At 44.2% G+C, this 15,335-nt stretch overlaps 1 protein-coding gene across 1 annotated transcript; it reads left to right on the forward strand.

The window, feature by feature from the left end:
• Positions 1–11,277: 11,277 nt before the first annotated feature.
• On the forward strand, positions 11,278–15,086 carry LOC101752466 (polyadenylate-binding protein-interacting protein 8). The gene is made up of 10 exons (XM_004951276.3): positions 11,278–11,876; positions 12,463–12,573; positions 12,655–12,699; positions 12,797–12,869; positions 12,952–13,064; positions 13,169–13,228; positions 13,678–13,725; positions 13,814–13,882; positions 14,512–14,573; positions 14,712–15,086. The coding sequence occupies exons 1-10, from the start codon at positions 11,472–11,474 to the stop codon at positions 14,767–14,769; spliced, it is 1,044 nt and encodes a 347-aa protein (XP_004951333.1). The 5' UTR covers positions 11,278–11,471; the 3' UTR covers positions 14,770–15,086.
• Positions 15,087–15,335: the final 249 nt, after the last annotated feature.

Consider the following 15,335-nt stretch of genomic DNA (forward strand, 5'->3'; position numbering starts at 1 on the left):
ACCTGCCTGAACAGAAAGAAAGGCCTCGCTACATCAACAGCAATTTCATTTCAGCCCGTGGGCTTACAGTCAGTGCTGAGGGCCTGAGACGAACACCATGTGAATTAAAATTGCAAGGGCACGAGGAGATTGCAGCAGCTGAGCTGATTGCTGCACGACATAGCGAAGGACAAGAAGTCAAGAACTGCACGTGAGAAGATCGACTGATCGAGCGTGGCAGGCTCCATCTCCATCCATGTCGCCACCTACTTTTTTTAGCCTGCTCATGCACAGCACCTGCTCGTACTTTACATTTTTAATATCTGTCTTTGTTTTAGACTTTTAGTATAAATTACAGACGTGCACTCTCATGAGCCATGCCGTGGCCACCTCTCATGCGAGCACAGTTCTGTAACCGGGAACTTGTTTCTTGGAGGGGTTGTGACTGAATATTTAAGTAACTGAAGTGTTTTATAGTTATTTCTTTCATTGCTTCGGCAGCTTTTCTGCTTGATTCGTCTAAAAAAATGTTTGGTGCTTACCGTCTGATCTAGTCGCAACTGTTTTTTCCCTTCATTCATAGGCATATATGGAGGAAACCAACAAGCAGGCAGGTGACGAACTGCATAATAATGTAAATGATCTTCTTGGAAGATGGCATGAATTTTGGTCTTGTTAACCATAGATGTATTTCCCCAAGATCCAAAGTTCTCAGAAAGTTCAGGCATTTTCCGTTGGGCATGTACTTTAGACTTTCCCATTGAAAAAAGGACTGGCGACTGAAGAAAGCTTGACAAAAAACTAGATTCAATAATGGTACGAACACGACCGTTTAGCGAGTCAATTAATACGCTTGACCAAATGTTGCAGCCCTAGAAACATTTCGTGTTCATTCATACATGAGGAGGAGAAAAGAAGCAAACAATTCCAAGAAAATTAAAGAGGTGTTGGTACTTGGACGGTGCTGGCACCTTACTTAACAAGAAAAAAAATAAGAAGTAATATTGTGGTTGAGAATTGCCCGGTCAGGCATCACCTGGAACTTGGACTGGCAACAAAATCTCTTGCAGGAATATTTCCAGTGCCTGCGTAATGACCTCTTGGAAGCACGTCAAAAAAAAAAAGAACAAACAAAAAACTAGGAAGTGAACAGTGATGTAATGAAACTTCTTTCTGCGCATGCAACTCAAAAAGCTTTATGACGAAAATCCCCGTGACATCAGTGATGGCGTCACGCTGATTTTGATTCCTTATGTTTCAGTCTCAGCTTTATGCAGTATGGAGGTGCCAAGTGCACGGTGACGTGGCCACACAGGCCGTGGAGCCAACATTTTACATGTTCTTTCCATGCATATTCCGCTCACTGTCAAACATTCAACCTCGGAAAAAACCGGTACAATCTATCTGTGCTTTAATGTACATAAGAAAGCGACAGGAACTCTCTGCTAATCAATTTACTTATAGGCGTTAGTCGGGCGTAGCCAACACGGTTTCCCCATTATAGAAGAACATACGACGACATGATCAGAGGACGGCCATTTTGCAAATGCAAAATGCTGAATTTTGAGGTGATTCTTCACGTGCAAGTGAAAAATTGCTCAAACCTTTATTTGCGGTCGTCCTCCGTATGTCTAACTTGTCTTTAGTTCACCATAACCGCACTTATCAGATTCGAGGAGACTATTGATGTACACCATTTCCCCCTTTATAACATTTAAGCAATATAATTCTTGTCCCGTTTTTGTCTTTTTACATAAATGGGAGAATGCTGGAAAACACAAGACCAAATGGGAGAATCCTTTATTTGCTTTTGGAGCTCTGGTAGCCTGGTCGTGGTTGCTGTTGCAGTTGGTAGCGTAAGATACTTAGAATTAGAAAGCAGTTAGTTGTCACTTATATATCTTGTATTGGTTGTAGATTAGATTTTCTCGAATATGCAGGAGAGCTATTGGTTGTAGATTAGAGTTTCTTCTTTTTGTGTATTGCCATGGTGCTCAACAATCGGCATGGTTATATTACTATTTGTAACAATTAGGTAATGCTACAATAGCCATGCTTCCTAGCGCTGTTCCTAAGTGCCCAATTTCATGCTGCCAAGTGCCAACCACTACAAGGAGATGCCATACGGTTTGGTAAAGCTAGACGAACTTTGGAAGAATTCTATAGAGTAATCAACGTTAAAGTAGGCTTAACTTATTGGCTTAACTTCTATAGACATACCTACCAAAGATTAGGCTTAACTTATTGGCCATAAGTTAGGATGGCTGATTTAGCCTAAAGTATAAATGAACTTCATTGTTAATGATTTGGTGACTTTGCCAATTTTAGAAAGAAAAACCACTTTGGATAACTATTTGCCAAGATCGAGAAGGTTATTTGAAGAGAGGTGATGACCATTTTTTTTTAAAAAAGGAAAGATATAAATGCAGAAACTTGATAAATCAAAGAAGAAAGATGGCGCACCAAATCTGCAGTCGGTAGGGGGCCTTGGTATTGGTCTTTCACTCGCAGTCCAACTCATCTGTCCCAAAGGTAGGAGAGCTTGGACTTGGAAAAACCTTTTTTTTTTGCCGGGGACTTGAAAAATATCTTAGGTCACTGAGATCATGGACCAATAACCAGCCAAAAGTTTTTTTTTTGTGAGATGAGCTATATTTATTTTTAAAATGTTTTAATTAGGGATAAAGTGTAGGTGAAAATAGTATATTGTTCAGAAAAAATTATGGTCCAACCAATTTAGAATTAAAATTACCTATCATCGCTTTACAATAAATGTAATTAGAGGTCATCGAGAAATTTGCAAACATATGGTTACCAATGAAAATTTCTCCCTCATAGCACATGGATCACATCGCCCGCAAATTAACCATCGGTAGGCATCATCCAACGCGGACCAGTCTACTTATGCATTATTCGTCTCTTGCCTTTACATACTTGGTATTTTGTTCAAATTTCATCAGCTCAAGCAGCCTCAAGGGACCACCCTTCAGTGGCATATGGTGAACCAATACTTTTGACACATGCCTAGTCCCTCCATTTCGATGCCCATACAGCATCAACTTGCATTGGAGCCAATGTGGGGTTGCCGGTCAAGTACCACCACCCTACCCCTGGAGTGATTTTCCGGGCTCACAAAGATGCCTTTGCTGTGGTAGGTCTCTCTGGATGGACAATTCAGAGGAGCATCTGCATCATATAGTTGAAGTTTCTAGCTAGTGTGTATGGAAGCTAGCATTAAAGGTGGCATGGAAATGCAAGTGATTCCGGAATATATGCTCTGCAGTGAGATGGACGGCTGGAGCAAAATGCAGTTAGCTTTCTGCTCTTTTTCCGTCCCTCTTTTAGTAATCCGTTATGGTCATAAAGTCCTTGCTTTTTTGTAAATTATTTATTGCTATTACCAGATTTGTATATATATGGGTCGGTTCAGAGCATCTTTATCGGAGCTGTGAGGCTACAAGTGACAATTTTACCGGAATAGGTAAATGCCTCAAGTGAATCATATTCTGCCGTGCAATGTAAACAACAGGTTAACCTAGCTACAACACCTGGACCAGGACCTCCACTTGGATGATTCTCAAGGTCTTCATTAATTATTTAGACATTAGTGAATAATCTATCATCCATGCAACATTGGACAATTCAGCTCGCATGAATTTGCCTATTGCAATTGTGATGCCAACTTTAGCAGATTCCGGTCCTTACTCATCGTGCCACTATCTGTATCCTCTTTATCACAGAACAACAATTATTAGAACTCATTAGTGCATTTGCACATGACATTATTCTCTACTTTTCTTAAACTTCCCAAGAAAAAAAGGGATGAAAAAAGACATTTATGCGTAAAAGATGTTGAAGGCTCAAAACTCTTCTTGGACGTGTCGGCGTCACATTTTTCATGCGTTCAACACCGTCCTCCCAACTGTCATTTCTTTTATGGAAATTCTCCCTTTGTGGGTACGCAATCTAGGTCGATTTTTACTCGTGCAATTTGCATGGATCATCAGGAGCCAGAGCGGTTTTTAGTTTGTCGTGGCCAGTCTCTTTCCAGCAGCCAACAAGATAGACAAGGATATCTAGCTCCTGTGACATTGTGTGGCTGCCCCATTTTTGTTCTTAATCAGCAACTCGCGATTAGCCACGTCCCTCACTTATTGGCTTGTCCATTTGTCCCCAGTCGCTGCCCTGCGTCGTGTGACATGTTTGCTTGTCTTGGCATGCATTCTGCATAGCTCACTTGTGTGTTTATGTCAGCCATTGCCTAAAATCATACTTTGTTTTAAACTAATCAGCGCGTATTTTTCCACTAAGGGTATTGCCCGAATTTCATTACTGGAAGCAACGAAATTATAGAGTTTTAGAGTCAGAGTTTACATCCAAGTTCTGAGCCGAATGAAGATGTAGAACTTTAGCCAAAAGGCACAAAGGGCCTCCGGATGAAGGACGAAATGAACGCGTCTAGCCAAGAAAGGAAGACACCCATTACAAACTACTGACGACACACACGGACTCCAGCTTTTAACTTTAACAGCTCAAAAAAGATTTCCAGAGCTGCTCTTCACTGCAACAGCACTACTCCCGCTCCTGCTTCCTCCGTCGCTTCTCCCTGTGGATGGAAGTGAAGCGTCACCTCCTTCATTGCTTCTGCTCCTTTCTCCAGGTTCATCTTTGCTTCCTGCTTCTGGAGCCCTGCCCAATATGTTATGAAAGAAGATGCTAAGCAAACAATCTCAGAAGGAGATTTAACTTATTTTCTGTCAAAGCACACCGAATTTCTCGCTCTCCACAGAGCTCAACAGACTACTGATAAACCAACAATGTGAGCACATTTTACTCGGGGTAGATAACAATCACACCACACCTAAAACTGGTCCACAGTAGTTGGTCTTCAGGGAGACCCGATATTAATAGCCATCAGGCTCCAGACATATCTTGCTAGGGGGCAATCAAAAAAGAGATGTTCTACAGATTCATCCATATTGCAAAAACAGCATCTCTTGGCTCCCTGCCAATTACGTTTTAGGAGATTATCTTTGGTTAGAATGTCATTTTGTTGAGCTAGCCACATGAAAACTTTTATCTTCATGGGGATTTTAGCTTTCCAAATCTTTTTGTTTGGTATCTCAATGTCTTCACAGCACAGGTGCTTGTACATGGATTTAACAGAAAAGCTTCTATTCTTTTCCCAACTCCATTGGGGTTTATCCCTATCATCAGACAAGGCACAAGTAGTTAGAATATCTCTCATCTGTCTTAGTTGGGTTTGAGCTCTCTCGTCCAACCACCTTCTAAATGTTAATCTCCATTCTCTTGTAGCCATATTTGCCACACATTCTGTTTGCTCATAACAGATAGCAAACAGGTCCTGAAACTTATCTTTAAGAGGGATAGAGCCGCACCAAGGATCTCCCCAGTATCTGTGTTTAAACCATTACCAATTTTGATGAATCTACCTTTTAGGTATAACTCTTTGACTTTTAACAGATCATTCCACACAGGGGAATTAGTTGGTTTCATTTTTAAATGTGATATTCCTCCTACAATTTTACACTTTTTCCTCATGATTTCCTAACATATATATCAGACAATTTTATACTTTTTCCACGACAGGGGAATCAGCGCGTATTAGACGTCGTATATCTAGCAACGTAGAGAGTACCATACACACACACATATACACACAAACACACACACACCCCCTAACATATGGTTTCACATTATTACGTATTAATCTTTCTTTCGACACTACTTCATCCTGAAAGCTTCACAGAATAATAATATCATTTTCCCATCTAAACCTATCATCCAATATATTTTTTTTTCTAAATGGTCATTTGACAAAGTTACTCAAAGAAAAGAATTGCAAATTTACACTGCAAGGTATGTACACGCAGGCAACGGATACGAACCTACGGATCGTTTTCATGGAACCATCGAGTTGAATAAATAAAGCTGCAAGGTGTTTGGAGCTTGGAAGAATATAATCTATTCCCAGGTCATCCAAATGCTATCCTCTTTTCCGTTGTTTTATTTTATGCTACTCCAGCGCATCTAGACCACTGTGACTGTGCCCAAGATTCTCCACTTGCGCCTGTGGCTGGTGCTGGGTAAGCTGTATACCTTAGCGTGGTTGAGTCAGCTGGGATAAGCTGATAACAACAATGGTATTTGATGCCTCCTCCCCAAACATAACTTGATCACATAAGGATTAACGGGCATGCCAAAAAGATTGCTCTATGGGTGTATTTGGTTGGGAGTCAAGTTGGAACCGGACGGGTCCTCTCTCATTGTAGGGATGAACTGAACCCATTTGACGTTTGGTTGGACGATGGACGCGGACGTTCCAGTTTCGTTGTTTGGTTGGAGGGAGGGATGAGGGATGAGATGGATGGTGTTTTCGCGCAGTTAACTATGGGTCTCGATTGTCATCCACTCAGAAATTATGGGACCCATTGTCAGCTGCTCAAAATAGAGATGACAGGCTTCCTCTGTGCTGCCCTTTCAACGCTCGTCCCGGCCTGCTCTGCTACTCTAGCGCCCGTCTCGGCCACCTGTCGCCGGATCCAGCGCAGGAAAAGCCGGAGGGTCTGAGCATTGCCGCTGCCTTGCCCAAGCAAGGGAGCTCGAGCAGCGCCGCGTGGGCTGCTCCGCCGACGCCTTGACCTTGCGCCGCCAGCACTCCGGCCATGTGGGCTGCCCCACCGGCAGCCCCTTTGACCACGCGAGCTCCCTCGGCAGCCACCCTTCCGGCCACCGCATGTCGATTTGGCCCGTGTTGTTGCGTCGATTTGGCTCGCGTCGGCCGTGTCGACATTTAGTAGCGTCAACTAGTGAAGATTTGCCATGTGAATCCTCGGATGTGTTAGCTTGCAAGATATGGGATACTTATACTAGTTCAGGCAATTTGCCCTACGTCCAATTCGTGATGTGAGTTCTTTATTGCAGGGCTCGAGAGCTCAAGTTTGCTTGCAGTAGGGGTTTACAAATGGTGTGTGCGTATGTGAGTGTGTTCTACTGGGGGTCGAATCCCTTCTCTTGTCCCCCCATGTCCTTATATACACGGCTCATGAAGTGGGTTATACTGTAGATCGTCGTGGGAAACCCGTTCAGTCGGGGCGTTCTCCTCCAATTGGTAGTCATAGGGTCCGTCCTCCAGTCGGGGCCTCTTTCTGCTTGATTCCCTCCGAGATCTTCGTCAGGGCCCGCTCTTCCAATTACCTTGGTTGTTGAACCCGGCCCTTAACTTGATATCGTCATGATGATGAATCAGGCGTGCTTGACCGGGTACAATCCGCAACAGCGCCACAACACTGTTCCCGACTGGAGATCTTTGTCTTGGGGCGGCTGTCCTATTCTCTGGGGCACGGACAACGATGCGCCCAACTAATCGGTCAGCCCGCGTTTCCCTCGCTTCGACCCACGTGGGCTTGGCTGCGGCCATCACAGCGAGCAGGCCTAGCTATATGGTAGGCCTAACCCATCATTAAGCCTCGACCCTCGTGTGATGCCTTGGGCCCGTCCGATGGCCTGTTTTCCTCAATTCCTGGGCCTCGCCCTCGAATACAATCAGCTAGTTGGGTGGTGATGGCGGTGGCCTTCCGTTTGGCCCAATTAGCTTCGTTTTCTAATCCCTTCTTTGTTTGGGCTTAACGATGGTTTAGGTATCTCTAATCTAGATGCTCGTCAGTAGTCCCCTGAGTCCTTCCTCGACTAGAAGTCGGGGAGGACTGTACCCCGACGATAGTCTTCTGATCGCCTCTTCCATTGGTCTATTGCATTTCGTCTCCGGACCAGCATACGTTATTATTTTATTGATGCTGGGTCGCGATGGGACAATTTTCTACCCTACGTCGCATCAAAGCGACTTGTCTTCATCGCGCCCTATCGCCCCTCCCACCTGGAAGGTTTGAAGGGTCCACTTTCTTTACACATGTGCCTCGGGGTTCGTGTCCATGAGGGGGCCTCTTCCGAGTGTGATGGCGGCCAATTTATAAATAGGGGGAGCAACATCCTCCTTTCTCTCATCCATCCACGACATCCCGAAGAAGATGGCACCCTGCTTCCCTCCCTGCGGAGGGAGACCTCCTGATGAAGTCTCCATTTGCGTGTGAGTGAAGGGCGTGACGAAGGCATATGGAGGTAGCGGAGCGGCCGGTGTCAGGAATAATTTATAATTTTTTAACCGGAATGAGTAGAAAAAGCTTCAACCTATTTTTTTAATATATATATATATATATATATATATATTTTATTCCAAACATGTTTAATTCATAGGGAGTCGAATACAAACCTACCGGATGCTACTTATGTGATTTAACCACGGGTTACTTTCACAACTTAATTGTTTATTGGTTCGTTCTGGAAGTTCCCAGCAAATTTCTTTTTTTTTTTTGAAACAGAAAAGAATAACGACCTAAACACCATACTACTTAATGGAAATTGCACATTTACACGGCAGCTGTTCCAGCAATGGTGAACATGTTTCTTAGGTCGCTGACCACCACATATATTCTGTAATAGAATTAAGCGGATGCATAAAGGACGACTTGTCGATTTGCGCCAGGGGTATTGTTAAATGGCTGATGGCTAGCGTCGGGTTTCCAGTATGTTCCAATCCTGTTCACGTTTTCGTGTCCCGGCCCCCAGTCTGAAAAAGAAAGGCCCAGTCCTTTTCCTCCTCCAGGAAAAATGACAGAAAAGACCCTTGTGGTCTCCCCGCTGTTGCTTTTTTCCTCACGTGCTCCAATTTGGCAACCACAGATTGCTTGCAACCATAGACTTTGTGACATCGCATGGAGGGCTAGAAACGTGAAACAATGCATACTTTTTCAAAAAAGTGATGACATGTTTAGTCTCCTACAATATATAGTCAACTATTTCCAAATCGATGACGTACTGTAACTAGTTTAAACAAGCAAGCCACATATAATTAAAAAATGAATAAACCGAACGATTTCCCTTTAATTTATTCAGGTACACGGATACTCACACCAATTTTTTTATTCGCTACTGTATCCGTACAAGAGAATTAAATAATTTTCAATTAACTGCAAACTTTTATACTCATACAGCTACGATCCTAAATGTTTTTTTTATAAGTGATGCGTCCATTTACCCTTATATCAATTGCACACCCTTGAGTTTATGTTCGGCTCATGCACAATATGTAGGTGTTTGACACAAAATAGGATCGCAAGAACGTGTGAAATAAAATAAATCGCGAGCGTGTCAATGTACTAAGTACACAAATAAAGATAAGGTAGGGAAACAAGTATTTCATTAATTCTTTGATTAACAAAATTACAAGTTTTCTTCGAATAGTACGCGCTATAGCTAGCCTCATGTGAGGGCCGTCTGGCTCAAGCGATGCGGTCTCCTGGTTCCAGGGTTTTAGAAGGTTCCCAGGCTTTAGAAAGCTCCCAGTTAATTACTCCCGCGAATCAAATCCATGGCACACCTTCGATTAAGCTGCGCGTGGTCGTCGTCTTCATATTCGCTTCACTTCTTCCATGCAGATGAATGATGGTGTAGGTGTAGGCGTAAGCGTAGGCATGATCCACGGCCTCGTCGGTCCGTAGTGCCATTGATAGCGCGGCCATTGCTCAGGCTGCGACCGCCTTGTCGTCCGGCCTCGTCGGTCACGGACGACACGTAGAGCGTCGTTTTGGTTGATGGCATATGCATGGAGAAGGGGAGCGTGGCATCGGCGACGTCGTATCGCAGCTTCGCGGTACGTGGAGGACACGGACACACGTATCCTTTCTACCTGCAACCCAGAGAAAGGAGAGAAGACTCTCATCTGCTGCTCACGCTGGTGCACGTCCACGCGCAGGAGGAAGGCCAGGGGGCAGGAAGCTGTTGCCGGGTGGAGGAGATGGCCATGGCCGGCACAGGTGGTTATATACATTAATCCTTTTCTCCCTTCTCCGTTTCATGCATGGACAGGGAAACGTACGCATCGACGAGGTTGGTCCGTCCGTATGGCTTGCATCACTTATACATACAATGTATGTGATTAACCATGCAACGTCACCTTTTTTTATTGTCCGGTGGATCACTGTACGTATTTTGGCTTGAGCTAGTAATAAAGAGACGATGTCTCACACATATACACTGGCCATGAATACGTACTCCTGTTAGTCACGTGTGTGCCAGCTGCTAGCAACCACCTTATCTTAGCAATTTAAAACACCGGGGTCTGGACGTGTATAAATTGCATGGATACAACCTGCCTGCATGTGGGTACGTATCACTTTGCATGCTAGCCCCTTTGTTATCGTACATGCTAACCATTGTACATGCCGGTGACGTACAAAAACCCATTAAACAGTAGGGAACAAGATGCGTTGATTCGATCTTATATGCGAACTAAATAAGCATAACTGATACATGTAATATACCGTGTCCAAATATAGAAATTTTCGAAAAAGAACTTTTCAAATCTTTTAGGATTAAATAAAATCAATCCATTTTCTTAAATTGATGTGTTACAATTTACAACTAAAATTTCTACACATCATACGATTAAATTCATTGTAATCTCTCCTCTTAAGACTCCCCCGACCATCATAAAGATACCACGCAACAGTGAATCTAACACAACATCACGATCCCCCTCTTCCGAGAGAAAAAAAATCATGATCCTCCTCTACCGAGACGAAAACCACCATTCTCGCATCCGCCGCGAAACAAGAGACCAAACAGAACGCGCGGCGGCCTTTCCTCGTCCAAGCGATCTACGAGGGTCGGTCAGTCCACCACCCTCTTGAACCCCGGAATTCCAGCTGCCGATTCCATTCCAAAGGAAGATGCACGGGCATGCGCATGCAGCAGCCACCAGCCAGTCAAAGACACGCTGCCGCGGCAGCGCAGCCGCGATCAGATGAGAGATCGCCTAAATTTGGCCGCAGGGGATCCGGGCGGAGGCGTGGACTGCGGCTGCGCGGCGCATGCTGGCCCTTGCCCGCCGGTGGGCCCTGCAGGCAGGTGACGTGCCTCCCTCCCACGCCTCTGACCCGGCTCGCGCCTCCCGAATCTCCCTCTCCCAACTACCCTTCACACCGCTTCACTCTCTCTCTCTCTCTCATTTTTCTTTATATATACACACACAAACACATATATATAATATTAGTCATTATCCAATATAGAAAAGGATAAAAAATCTCAGTGTCCCCCATCCGTTTTTCTCGTGCTGGTTTTGAAGACTTCGTCCGCGACAAAAAAGAAAAGCCCAGAAAAAAAACAAGAGGGGAAAGAAAATGGTATTTTGCGTTGTATTTATAAGCAACACTGGCGAAAGCGATGCCTACTTCCATTTGGACCTCCGCCTTCCTCCTCTCTTCGCATCACCAACAAGAAGGCTAACACACACCAACCGAAGAACAAGGAGTAGGAGGGGAAGGAAAAAAAAGGAATTTTGGTTGCGCAGAGTGTGTAGTAGATAGAATAGTGCTTTGATCTCTCCTTGTTCGAGGTCGGTGCGCGAGGCAATAATGGTGGCCGTGGAGGCTGCGGCGGCGGCGGCGGCGGCGGTGGAGGGCCCGATCCGGGCCGAGGCCAAGGTGGCGGTGGCGCCGGCGCCGGAGGGGGAGGCTAAGGTGGAGGTGGAGGGCGATGCCCCTGCGGCGGGGGAGGCCGAGGAGGAGGAGGAGAGGGAGTACAAGAGCGACATGAGGAAGCTGGAGGAGCTCATGTCCAAGCTCAACCCCTGCGCGGAGGAGTTCGTGCCGTCGTCGCGCCGCGTCCCGGCGCCGGCACCGAAGCCGGTGGGGGTGCTCTCCGCCGACGCGCCGGTGTTCGTCTCCGCCGCCGAGTACTACGGCGCTGCCGGCGGCGGGAGCAGGGACTCCAGCAGCGACGGATCCAGTAACGGCAGCGGCAACCCTCTGAATCGCCGGGTCGGTGAGCTGTGAATTTTGTGTTCTTTATATGCGCGTCTTGATTTGACAGGTTTGGTCTTTGTTTGACTTTTTCACTACTGTGATCGCTGTATGATTTGGGTATTTGCGTACTGCGATCCTCTGAACTGATGGGTTTTAGGCGGTGGCAATCACGTTCTTCTTCGTGAGATTTCATTTTGTCCCGTTCTCCTTGTTTTATCTTGTGGGAAATGAAATCTTGAGCAGCGTTCTGTTTCTGAATCATTTGCAGCTGCAGAATCATCGTAAATTGTGATATGAATAACCTTTTCCCCTTGAGATGACAATTTGATCTTGTTAGTTTATTAAGAAATGGTTGATCGGTGGGTGCTAACTGGAGATTGTTGAATGATCCGTGCTAATGGTACTGCAATTGCCAAGAATCTGATACGTGAATCGATGTGAGGTTAATGGGCTACTGTGCTTGATGTCAACAATTCATTTTGTGGACCTCTATCAAGCTTTTAGAATTTTAGAATTAAAACGTTGTGCTAGCGGCAGTTGTGTGTCCATTTATTGGTTCTGGTGGTACGGTGCCAAATTGACATTGCCTTTCTGATATCAGAGGAGGAATAGCTTCAACCAAGGGAGGCGGAGGTTGGGGGGCCGACCCCGACGGGCTGATAGGGAGGATAGTGTGCGGCGAACCGTCTATGTCTCTGACATTGATCAGCATGTGAGTACACTGAAAGACAGTGGCCTTTGGAATTGCCGTTTCTGTGTCAATGTTGTTTCATTTCTTCTTGTTGCTCTGCAGGTGACTGAGCAGAAGCTTGCTGAAGTGTTTTCTAACTGTGGGCAAGTAAGTTCTATGATTATTTTGTGGAAAACATGGTGTTAGATTTTTTTTTGCCCCTCCATAATGTGATAGCTAATGACAATATCTGGGTGACCTGTAGGTGGTAGATTGCCGTATCTGTGGTGACCCTCATTCTGTCCTGCGTTTTGCGTTCATCGAGTTTGCTGATGATGGTAGTGTTCTCGACACATTATCTTTTCATTTGCAGTATCGGTATGGTAAAACAGTGACAGTGAAGCTTTCCTTTATCTGCAGCTGGTGCAAGAGCCGCACTAACACTTGGGGGAACCATGCTGGGTTATTATCCTGTTAGAGTTTTACCTTCTAAAACAGCGATTCTACCTGTGAACCCTAAGTTTCTTCCTCGAGTAAGTGCATGATGATGACACATGTCTTGTTTAGATCACACCATATTCCCCAAATTGTTTTTGCCGTGCCAAAAAATTCTGCTAATATTAGTTGTATTTTGCAGACTGAAGATGAGAAAGAAATGGTCTCAAGGACTGTATATTGTACTAACATAGATAAGAAGGTATGGAAGCCCATATTCCTGTCGGTGCATGTGGCTGCAAACTTGTGATTCTTAATTACAAATAAGATGCTTTTGTAGTGCTTCTATGATTTCCTAAAACTCAATTGCACAGCTTCTAGCTGTTTTGATCAGCGCACATAATATTGTATTGATATAGTATTATCAGAACACAATCACTTCCCCAAGATATGTATGATACCCCTTTTTCTTTCTTTGTTGGACAAAAAGAAAAAGAATATTCTGGGAGTTTCTTCTCATGTTTGTTGCCACTGCACTACCCAAATCTAGTGCTATTCTTCCAGCATGAATGGTGAATGCTGAACTTTGTGGTTTTTATTTGTGTGGTGGTTGGTGAATGCTGAAATGTGATACATAAGTGATTATTGGTGAAGGAAAAAATGGTTTGAAAGGTTATGTATTAATGTTGTTTGCACTTCTTGTTTGTTTAGGTTACTGAGGAGGATGTAAAGGTTTTCTTTCAGGGTACATGTGGGAAGGTATGACATAAAACTGCTGGTAGTGGTTGCCTTTTGTAGCCTATTTATATTCTTTATGAAATGATTGACATCTTAACATTTTATTTAGGTTTCTCGGCTGAGGCTCCTTGGTGATTATGTACACTCCACATGCATTGCTTTTGTTGAGTTTGCTCAGGTAAACAAGTTTTTTTCACTTTTATATTTTGATGTAGTGAAGATGTTAGTTAAAGTGCTACTGCTACTTAATGACTTTCAGGGTCTAGGAGTGAGAGCTGAGTGAATCCGTTTTGTTTGTAATGTGTGAATATTTTTCACAAATATTACCAATTTAAAAGACAACCTCATAAAAGAGATATCTTAATGAAATATTTAATTATACTGAAGCTGAACAGTTGCTATAGGTGTTATTCAAAACTCTGGTATCTTGTCCTACTCCAGATTTGATGATCTTTTAGCTATCTTTCATTATACTCCTCATATGTTGACTAGAAAAAAAAATCCATTTAGTATGTTGGGAACTTTAAATAATTCCACATATTATAATGCACACCAATAATATGTAACCAGCTGAATCGGGATGATACTGGAACATACTTTTAGTGAAAGAAACATATTTGTTTTTAGGTTACTATCCTCGAAGCATTTGGGTAATGACATGATTAAAGGTTTCATGTCCATTCTTTTATGCTCTATTTTTCTTAAATTGGTATTGCCAAGCAGTCTTACAGAGATATATAAGCCTTTCGTAGCCATGATTGTTCAACTTATGCAGTGCTTTTACTTTGTTTGGCATGTTCAATGCAGGCAGAAAGTGCAATTATGGCCCTGAACTTCAGTGGTATGGTCCTTGGCTCCCTTCCTATTAGGTAAACACTCGGTCAAGAACATATCTATATTCCTTAATTCCCATAAAAGCATAATGAATGATCAACTCCCCTATAATTGTTAGTTTAGGGCATCATGAATCATCACGTTTTTAATCTTCTTGTCCTCTAAATGCGCAGGGTGAGCCCTTCCAAGACACCAGTCCGTCCGCGGTCTCCTCGCGTGATGTCCAACTGAGCCCATGTCCCGCTCCAAGCCGCCGTCACCCTTGAGGCTGCCACCAGTGGCAGATCATCCCCAGGCTGAGCTTCCTCTAGTCGTGATCGTGCTAGAGCCGTCGCATTGCGAATCAGTAACCGTGGCGCTGTCCTAGTACCTAGTCATCATAGGAAAGTCAACTTGCTGCTAATGTTCTTCTCTCGGAGGCCCATGCATCTCTTGTTGTTGGAGGCACCATTTGCGTTTGTTTTGCTCGCTGTCATGTTAATTATGGATGAATTCTTATATAACAGCCTTTTCAGGCACAAGAAGAATAATGTCTAGCATCTTCTCAATTTTTGTGGCCGATTGTTTATTCTCGCTGGTTTTAGCGGCGGTAGGTTGTTATGTATGCCGTCATGCGCTGCTGATATTGAACATGCATGGAACATGTGTGTTCCGTGGCTGAGATCTTGTTGAGATCCATGCGGAGCTGCAGACGCAAATGTTGCAGCATACAAATTGTGCCAAATGGCAAGGAATCCGACAATCCGTTAGCATCGCTTGCTGGCCACGGCAATGAGTGGTCGCAAGGCAGTGATGGG

Source organism: Setaria italica, chromosome I (assembly GCF_000263155.2).
Source record: "Setaria italica strain Yugu1 chromosome I, Setaria_italica_v2.0, whole genome shotgun sequence".
NCBI classification, from domain to species: domain Eukaryota; kingdom Viridiplantae; phylum Streptophyta; class Magnoliopsida; order Poales; family Poaceae; genus Setaria; species Setaria italica.

Coding starts and splice junctions, on each gene's coding strand:
- LOC101752466 (XM_004951276.3), top strand. CDS start 11,472: ATGGTGGCCGTGGAGGCTGCGGCGGCGGCGGCGGCGGCGGTGGAGGGC. Junction 11,877..12,462: donor GCAACCCTCTGAATCGCCGG/GTCGGTGAGCTG, acceptor TTCTGATATCAG/AGGAGGAATAGCTTCAACCA. Junction 13,229..13,677: donor GTACTAACATAGATAAGAAG/GTATGGAAGCCC, acceptor TTGTTTGTTTAG/GTTACTGAGGAGGATGTAAA.